The sequence below is a fragment of the Montipora foliosa genome, chromosome 7 (genome assembly GCF_036669935.1).
Source record: "Montipora foliosa isolate CH-2021 chromosome 7, ASM3666993v2, whole genome shotgun sequence".
Lineage (NCBI taxonomy): Eukaryota > Metazoa > Cnidaria > Anthozoa > Scleractinia > Acroporidae > Montipora > Montipora foliosa.
The window spans coordinates 19,570,446-19,580,445 of NC_090875.1; the positions used below are offsets into that span (position 1 = coordinate 19,570,446).

The 10,000-nt window shown below is 40.1% G+C and overlaps 1 protein-coding gene across 2 annotated transcripts in view; it reads right to left on the minus strand.

Moving 5' to 3' along the window:
• The window catches only part of LOC138011203 (acylamino-acid-releasing enzyme-like), a 33,788-nt gene that overhangs the window by 12,975 nt on the left and 10,813 nt on the right, over window positions 1-10,000 (minus strand). For both annotated transcript variants that reach the window (XR_011124646.1, XM_068858161.1), the window contains exons 11-16: window positions 8,528-8,584; window positions 7,353-7,410; window positions 7,029-7,132; window positions 2,740-2,791; window positions 2,536-2,618; window positions 17-74 (exon numbers count right to left, since the gene is read on the minus strand). Coding sequence is in view for 1 of the 2 variants with exons in the window: in XM_068858161.1 (XP_068714262.1) it covers window positions 17-74; window positions 2,536-2,618; window positions 2,740-2,791; window positions 7,029-7,132; window positions 7,353-7,410; window positions 8,528-8,584 (412 nt within the window). In the remaining variant the exon portion in view is untranslated. The remainder of the gene's footprint in view (window positions 1-16; window positions 75-2,535; window positions 2,619-2,739; window positions 2,792-7,028; window positions 7,133-7,352; window positions 7,411-8,527; window positions 8,585-10,000) is intronic.

Genomic DNA, 10,000 nt, shown 5'->3' on the forward strand with positions numbered 1-10,000 from the left:
CGTAGCATCGGCGTACCAACAGGTGTCCACGATAATCCGCCATCTGGAACGTCATCGGATAAAACTGCAATCATCTGAGGAGATAATAGAGAGATTCAATTGAGACCTTAAAATTAAGGGTTTCCTCTAAAACGGCAAACCGCAAACGTTGGTCAGCCGTTTACAGTTCGGAATTCGTCGTATGCGAATAGTCCGGCCTTAACACTGAAGGTTTTACTATGTGCATCAGCTCGTCAAACAATTTGCCATCTTTTTTTTTATGACGACGCATACACGGATGTGGTTGGTCATTTTTGTAATCTCAAAACTCAATAAAACAAACGTCTCATTCACGAAGATAAAAGTAAACTTCACGTCAAAACGTATCTTTACAGGTTCAAAACTTGCGAAAAACTCTGTCGTTATTCACTTACCGCCAAACCAGTACTTGCCGTTGAAACGTGAACCTCAAACCTCAAGCGCGATTTTTAGACGTTTGCGGTTTGCGGCAAAACGAGGAAAAACGTCAATCTTAGGTCCCCAGTAGATCTCGTTCACGGCAAACGACAAAGCCTTTGCCTGTTCGGAACAGGCTGAAACTAAACTTGCGTCTTGCCAAAACTCAAAGAAAGTTGTTTACCGGATTACAGCTCACTCTTGGCTTTTATCGACAGAAATAGTGCAACTCTTATAAAGAAACAAGTTGAAATAAGAGTTTTCATGCCTTTGTAAGAAGCACTGAGCAGCCTACAGCTTGCAGCTTGTCCTTTATAGGCTGCGTACGATTGACCCTATTCTCGAGTAAGAATAATAGGATTGATGATTTAAAACGGTATGTTTGGCGTTGTCAAGCAAGAAGGATAATAAAGATTTGTTTAAAATAGCATTTTAGCAGGTGTTTGACAATTTTAATGTGAATCTCCGTAAAAACGAAGGATTTCTAACTTTTATTCCATGTATTCCTATTCCGGAAGGATTTCGGTGAGTCGCATGCACCCTTTGTGGCGTTAACACAATGCTAACTCTCTCCATTATTTTTACTCTTGACATTTAAACCGCTTAATTTAACCCTTATTAATCATCTAAAATGCAAGATTTTGGAGAACAAGAGATCTGTACCGAAGGTTTTTGGTTGGTGAGTTTTTCTTTTTAATGGTAAAAACGCGTTTTTAGTTGATTTAGCTCTTCACCTGATTGGACCTGGATATAAACAGAAGTCGTTTTTGAGGGCATTTTTACTCAGCCTCGCTTTCAAGTGATCAATGAGGAGAAGACTGGTAACGACTGTTCCCAGTCGTAACCTTGTTTCGACCAAAAATGTTAAGAATAGTGTTTTCTTCGGAAATTGCCACTGCCGTACTTAAAGTGCCTATCAGCTCAACAAGCTTTTCCGCTTTATTTATTCTCCGAAATCGTCCGAAATATATGGTGTTGCTTGTAGAACCTTTTAATTGAAAATTCACTTTTTTTTATTTCCTTTGAAAGGCGGAAAAAGTTGTAAGAGTTTGATCCACAACCGAGCAATGAGGGGGAATGGGTTCGATACCGTGTTGACGTCACAAATTACTTTGCATCACTGTTTCTGTGACGTCAACCAGGTATTAAACCCATTCCTCTTCAATACGCGGTCTTTGGTCAAATTACAACCAGTCTTCCGCTTTTTAGGAGCCTCAGTCTAAAGCAATGACGTTCAAGGAGAGAGCCTAGCAAACCAAAAAAGTAGTCAAGTGAAGCTAGGATCTTCGCAGTTACGAACGCAATTTTTACAATTGCGTAGAGAAACCTGAAAAATTCAGGATTTCAACGGGGTTTGAACCCGTGACTTCGCGATTCCGGTGCGACGCTCTAACCAACTGAGCTATGAAGCCACGGACGTTGGGAGCTGGTCATTTGTGGGTTCTAATGGTCCCGTGAGGAATGAATCAATGATGAAATGGTATATGAAATGAATCATACATGAACTGCGGATATGAAATCAAGTTCAAACCCCGTTGAAGTCCTGAATTTTTCAGGCTTCTCTACGCAATCGTAAAAATTGCGTTCATAACTGCGAAGATCATAGCTTCACTTGATTTCATATCCGCAGTTCATGTATGATTCATTTCATATACCATTTCATCATTGATTCATTCCTCACGGGCCATTAGAACCCACAAATGACCAGCTCCCAACGTCAGTGGCTTCATAGCTCAGTTGGTTAGAGCGTCGCACCGGAATCGCGAGGTCACGGGTTCAAACCCCGTTGAAGTCCTGAATTTTTCAGGCTTCTCTACGCAATTGTAAAAATTGCGTTCATAACTGCGAAGATCATAGCTTCACTTGATTTCATATCCGCAGTTCATGTACGATTCATTTCATATACCATTTCATCATCAAAAAAGTAGTGTCAGAAAAATGCAGAGAATTGTTGAGGGGAAAGGGGTTTCTGAGGTGATAGACACTTTAACCCAAACCAAGCCATGTAAGTTTGAATAACTTAGAAACGCCAGTTTGAGCGATAGAAACTCGGAATTGGCACCTTCCCTCTTTGTGTAGACCTTTGACCAAACAACTTACAAGTTTAGGAGCGGAGTTCGGTGTCGAGAATTGTGCTAACACTATGTTTTTGTTGACATCGAGAAGAGTCCAGCAACCGGGTGCTACAATACAAAATGAAAACAAGAAACAAGCTAAGTCACTGAGGCAAAAAAAAAGCGTAGCATTTTGAAAGGTAGACCAAGTCTGTGCAACAGCCTCAAAATAACAGAAAACATTGCTCACTTGTAGTTAGGACCTTCACTGACTTGTTGTTGCAATTAACCAGAATAATTTTCTGAAAAATAAATAGATAAAAAACCCACATTTGTTTTTTCCGCATGTTTCTTATTCTACCGGGAAAAGGAAACGAAAGGAACTTTATTTAAGTGTTTAGTCGTTCTAGCGTTGGAGCGCTAACTCGGGACACTGTCAACTGAATTTAACAATTAACGCAAATCAAGTCAAATGTTGGTTTTTGAGGAGAGGGAAAACCGGAGTACCCGGAGAAAACGTCTCGGTGCAGAGTAGAGAACCAACAAACGCAACCCACATATGACACCGAGTCTGGGAATAGCACCCAAGCCACATTGGTGGGAGGCGAGTGCTCTCACCACTGCGCCATCCCTGCACCCTAAATGATTAATGATTAATTTTCCAGCATTTTTTTAACAAACACAATAACCGATAATTTCTCCATTAGCTTAAGCTCAGCACTAACTAGCTCGTTTTCTGATTGGCAAAAAGTGTCATGCCACTTCTACAATTGGAAAATAAAACCAATGGCGACCTGCTCAAATTTTCCCGCGCAAAAATTTGCCTCGTTTGCATGTTTATCCTTGCATACGGCAAGAGCTACTGAAATTTAAACTGACCAATCAGAATTCAGCGAGCGGGAAAAACTGTGCTATCCTTGTGCAATTCGACGTCACGCCAATTGTTTACATTCGGATTGGTTAGATCGGTGGACATTCGCTCAGCCTTCTCTTGTGACTCTCTTGACCGTCGCTTCTTTGAACTCAGCGGGACAGAAATGACGCATTGTTCTGGCAATCAATTTGCCAATCCACTTTATCCAGTTTATGAATTGGTCTAGCATGTGATTAAAAACCAGGATCGGCTTTGAACTTTATTCTGTGGAGGAAGTTGCTGAGTGAACATTTTTACGACGAAATCCCTTGGTTTGTTCAGCACTTTGATGTCCGATAACTGAGCCGCTCTAATGAGTGTTGGGTCAATCGCATTTGGCCGTCTGACCATATCAAGTTTTTTCAGCTCTTGTTTGTGTCCATCATGATCGAACTTCAGGTGAAGCGCTATGCTGCTTTATGCCAACTTCGATGGCTTGTGATGAGCTTGCCTGCTGTCCAAATTGTTGTTGTATTTGGGCAAGATGGTCTTATCGGGTTGGAACTTAATAGTGAGGGGAACAATTTTTCGTTCATCTGCTGTGCCAAACAACAAACAATCCTGTTCGGTGTTCTACGTGCTTGGCGAGTCTTGCACGACCATCATCTATCAGATCTGGAGTGGAGTTTCTTTCAGTGATTACAACTTGCGATCGTTCTGCAAACATCCACGTAGCATGCAGCACTTTTAAGTGACTTCAGGATCTCCGGCCCGTTTTGCTGTTTCAAAGGGAGTCGTGCATTTTTGAGCAGTTTGTCTTCATTGCTTGTATTTTTTCGTTTGTTCCTGGTGGCGCAAAGTAACTTTGATGATTTGAAAGGACTTGAATCCTTAATTGAATTAGCGATTTTTTTAATTAAGGAACTCAACAAGTGAATGGTACACAAAATTAGGAGAAACTGTTGGTTGAATAGACAATATTTGTAGACATAATTATCTACCCAGTTTAAGTAATAAGCTCAACAAGTTGTTTGGCTCCACAAGTTTCTGTTTCAGGCCACGTACCCAAATTCACCCAGGTACTGTTGCACACTACCATAGTTCTTTGGAAATTGAATAGCTCCTTGAACACCTAGTTGCTTGAGAAGAAACTTGATGTGTTTGTTCTCTACATTGGTGAATGCAGCCACTAACTGTCCATTGTGGATAAACTCCAGACCAACTCTTTTTTCAATTTAATCTTTGTTCTTCACAGGGCATTAACAATGGTGTCTCTTGTAAAATGTTAGTTTAAAGAGTTTGTTTAAGTTATTTCCAATTTCATAGGGCACTGTGGTTGCCAGATTCACTTTAAAACTTATCATGGAAATGTAAATCAATGCCAGTGAAAAGTCAGTCTCTTGAGTTGTTGATAGAAAATTAATTTAAAATATGCATATTGAAACATCAGTTGAGGAATATTTTTTTCCCTTTTTGTGAACCTAACATACATTGCTGCCATTTATTTATTGCTTGGTCATTCAATGTCTTGATCACATCAAATAATTTATTTTTTAGGTATTGTGTATCTTTATCTAAAAACTTAACTGGTTGCTTTTTGGAGCCCTTTTGCAGCATATTTAGCTAGGCAGGAAATGTTCCACATTTTATGGTAAATAGTTCTGCATAGTTTTAAGGAATATTGCGGCCTAAGCTAATTGAATATGAGAATAAAATGTGCTGTTTGACATTTTGTGAATTTAAAGACTATTAATATTGTTTGCACTTGTTTTAAAAGGCTTAAGGTTGGCACTCAAAAGTGTTCCTTCAACACTCTTATTCTGTAAAGATTACCTTGGAAGAATTGGATTAATGCAAGTTTTTTCTTCTAGCCTCTTTCCCCAGTGCCCTCTGAGAATGGAGTTGATTTGGTTTTGCCCGATGTTGAAAGATGAAACAATGCCTAAACCAGCCACAAGGAATACTTCATGGTGCTTTTTTACAAACATGGGCATGAGGGTGCTCATAAGCATCTGAGCATTGCTTCGCATGCTAAAGTGATAATTATTATAAATAATTTGTTTATCTTAGAGAGTCTTCTTTTCCTGTTGGTCATTCAACAATTGGTTGAATAGCTTGTTTGAGCTGTTGGATAGAGGCAGAACATTTGATGAGGGCCTCTTGGGGAGAGGAGTCCTTGTTCCCTTTAGATATTTTCTTGTGTTTCCTTGTTCCCCAAATTACTTTGAAACTTGTTCCCAACCTTTTGATCCCTAAAATTGAAATATTGGTTTTCTTCCCTTGTTCCCTAAAATATTTTGATATTGTTCCTCTGTTCCCCAGTTCAAATAAGCCATGTTCTCTTCTTCCCTTAAACCCCTGGGAGTGCCTCTTTGATGTTGATTCTCGTATTGGCCTAATAGTAATTCAATGTAGAATTGCAAGACACAGCAAGTTCTTATTTGGGAGTGAGGGAAAAGTTTTAAATAAATGTTTGCTCAATACAAGAAACAAAATTTGACTGCACCTTCTAGACCTTACTCTTTTCAGACATGAATCAGCTAATTGTTTGCACCTTTCTGGCGACCTGCGGGAGGGCAAGCTCTAGAAACTCTTCTTTAGTGAGCCTTCCACTGAAAAACTTTCCAAGTCTGGCCTTCCGGTGTTAGGGGCCGAGGTTTTTGTGCAAAATTCATCAGCGGCTTCCCTGCAGCTTCTCAAAGGTGTTCCTTCGGGCAATGGTTAGTAAAAGTTTTCTAGTGCTTATACAAATTTTCGCTACTTGAAAAGGTATGTTTATACGAAACAAATATCAGCTTGACAATTTTCTTTCCGGATACTCCATTTAAAATGCACGTGAGCGCTATTAATAGAGAGCCAGAGAACCATTTAAAACATTTTGTGGCAATTTTTTTGTCAACAAACTTGGGTTGTCGGCGAGCAGAATTCGAACGTAAGCTGTTGTGCTTTGGCTTTTATTTGTGCTTTTTCTAACAAATCTGAGACGAATTCAGGCTGGTATTTTCGAATCAAGTGTAAGAAGACGGCAAAACTGTAATTATAATGTATTTATTTGAGTTAACTTCGCGAATAAAGACTTTAATCGCTTCCTTTCGACGGCGGTAGATCGACACGCACAACCGAAATGCACTGTTTCCGGTGAAAGGGCAAAATGATTGACAGGATAGCACAGTTTTGACTGCCGCGCGTATGCAAGGATAGAACTTGTCACAAACAGCTTTCGAATTAGCCAGTATCAAAAATACCATAATACTCTTTGTTTGTCGCGACAAAATTTTGAACAACCATTGTTTCCATTTTAAGTCCCAAGAGAAAACAAAAACAATGCTTATGCAAAAATTTGAAGACACAAACAAAGAGAATTATGGTATTTTTGATAATGGCTGATTCGAACGCTGTTTGTGGCAAGTTCTATAAACATGCAAACGAGGCAAATTTTTGCGCGGCAAAATTTGACCTGCTTTTCAGACAAATGTCTTCGACATATTTCGAATGAAATAGCCTCGTCTAAGTTCACCGCCGATACTAGTACGGATTAAAATGTATCGCCTGGTAGTGCAAAAAAAGCAACCTAACCAGTTTTTCCACAACCAACAAAAAACCAAGCGAAAAGTTCGCATGAACGAAGTAACCCCAAAGCATTCACTTATCTCAACCATTTAGGAAAAAGCTCATGCATAACTAACCTGGTAACTCCTCCATGCAGTGGTGAAAGCGAGGCTTTTCCCATCTTCCGTCCAATTACGGTCTGAAAACAACCGAGGAACGTAGATCCCAGGAAATCCACCTCCTGAAACATGATAAGCATGCGAAATTTTAGTACCCCTAAAGTTATGGCAAACCAAGTGTAACATCAGCAACGAATTCGAAGACAGAATTTCCTGGAATCAAGAATAAGGAGCGATGGTTCCATTTCAAAACCGTTCGGTTTCCGAAACGCAACGACTAAGATTTTCAACCACAAAGGATGTGCAGAGAACTGAAATTACGAGTGAAGACAGCTTTCTTACTTTCAGGGATGTCCACGACGTCAACAATAGTTGAAGTGCTTTTGGTTTTCCAGTCGTACTAAAAAGGTACAAAATATACAAGATTAATCAATTGGCATCCCTAACAATGAACGTTTTCGGCGTTCGTGTTTGAAAATTTTCGAAATTGACTCAGTCTGATACGGGATACACGCGAGAAAAGAAGCGAAATTCCTAACATGCAGTGAAAAACCATCGTTTTGAAAGGAAAATTCCCTCGTACACATACAACAGACGTACAAGGAAGGATTACGTTTTTGCAAACGTTGGCCGTGTAGCACTTATATTTGAACAGACTTAACTGATTAGAGTGTATTGTGAAGTGCTACGTTTCTACCCCATATGAACCATGTGAGCGTTAGCCCTACTGATGGGTTCAATTCCCACCCTGGTCAGAGTTTTTCTCTGTCCTCGTGTTTCCATCAGTAGGGCTAACGCTCACTCTGATACAACAGATGTGTCTGCTTTTATTAGCGCCTGGTATCCTAATGAAACGGTTCGTGGTTTATGATGATAATGGAATACATTTCCGAAAAAAAAAAGCGTGGTGCTGAGTAAGGTTGGTGTTTGAGCACGCTACATTATTTTTCCCAGGTTAGATGATGCTGGCTTGGTGCTAGTGAAACCTTCACTCAGTTTTTCGCGACATTTTGGCCTCTGACGCAATGCTGCGTTCTTAATTTGTGGAAAAGCTCGGCGATAAAAAATCGATAACACGTACGAGTCTGAGGTTTGGAGCATCCCGCCACATATGATAAACGTCGATCAAACAATGCACAACGTACTTGGCTTTAAGGGGACACTTCATGCGGTTATATAAAGACCGTGCAAACGACTATGAATCTTATGACGCAGGCCAGGAAGTCGCTTATTCAAAAGGCGCCCGTAAACGGGAAAACAATGTTGCGGAAACATTGTTTCCCGAAATGTTTCCTCGGCGCGCAAACCAGGAAACATTTGCTGAGGAAGCAAAATGTTTCTGGACAAATTCAGAAACGTTTTTGCTTCCCGGGAAGCAACATTTTGTTTCCGCAACATTATTTCCGCGTTTGCGGGCTCGTTGACGCGTGTACTTTTGTTTTGAAAGATGCGAGAACATCCGCTATACTTTCTACCCCTTTGGCTAAAATTGAGATTTAACTACAGCGTTCACAAACCTGCATCAACCTTCCACATTTATTATGTGTGCCTCCAACATCCTGGGCAAAGTAGATCTGCAATAAAGGAAAGGAAGAGATGACGACTTGAGGGTGCTCCAAGCAGGAGTCGATCCTCTGACGTTCCGATTAATCATTAAGATGTTCTATGTAACAAGACTGAAATTTTGAAACTCGCCATTGCCATAAGCTCCGTTTTAAACACTGCAAATCTTCCGAGTCGAATTTAATAAACTCGTATACTGTACGAAAAAAAGTTTCACCGCTGACAAAGCTAGCACATTTTTGGAAATCGGAAATAGTCAAACTCAGTGCTTTCAACGTAACATGCCTTAGGTTCTAAACAGCAAGCCCTCTGGGGCAGGTTGCTCGAAGCCGGATTAGTGCTAACCGCTGGTTAAGAAGAACCAAAACCTATACTGAGGTTTCCATGGTACAACAGTGGTTAGCGCTAAACATGCTTCGAGAAACCCGGGTCCCCGGCCCATTTCTCGAAAGTCCCGAAACTTTTCGGGGCATTTTCGGGTGTCACAATTCCTTTTGTATCTCAAGAACGGAGAGGATTTAAGTCGTCAAACTTCACAGACATATTTCTTTTAGTTAGCTTGAAAACATGTTAAAATGTCGCCTTTCAAAAAAAGGGGTTGGCAGTTTCACAAATGGCTTTTCGGGCCCGAAAAGTTTTCGGGACTTTGGAGAAACGGGCCCCAGATGTGTAAGATGCAATTAACATAATATAGTTGGTTACGAGATAACGAAAATATTTTGTTCTCAAGTGACATTTTGGTCAGCGTTTCCTTCATTGATGTCCTTCCCCTTGGGGTTTTTTCTACAGATGTGTGTTTAGTCACCAGTCCTTGCAAGTGAGCAAAGAGAAGCATAGAGAAGCATAGAGAAGCACAGAATTGATCTATAAAATCTACCTGGACGTGACAGAAACCGGATGCAATTTAAATCGCACTTGTAAACAAGGTGAGATTTTACAGCGCGAGTTCACTTCGATTTGGCGCCGCAGTATTGCAACGATTTCTATTTCGTTTGGAATTTGAAGCAATTTTCCTGACACAAAAATGGTGTAATTGTGTAAATGGGCCTAAATAAAAGTCAAATATCATTGGTTAGGCTGTGAACAGTTAGAAATGCACAAATAGATAAATTTATTTATTTAAATATAGAAATAACTATACTGTAAAAAGTGCGGGAAATGATTTTTTTTCCTAAATAAAATATCTTTCTGCTCGATTATTTTAAGAAAAAATTCTAACTACATGAATAAGGGACAGTCTTTGGCGAGAGAGTGCATGAACGAGATGTAGGATTGTTTTTGCGGTATTGCTCTCAAAACACGGTATAGAGTAACGACTGTTGTCCTTAAAAGTGCAGAACGAATAGAATAGTTCCGAAAATCTCCTAATTCAATGGCTGTCAACGAAATCACGAACCACGTTAGAAATTGGGCCCCATTGACACCCG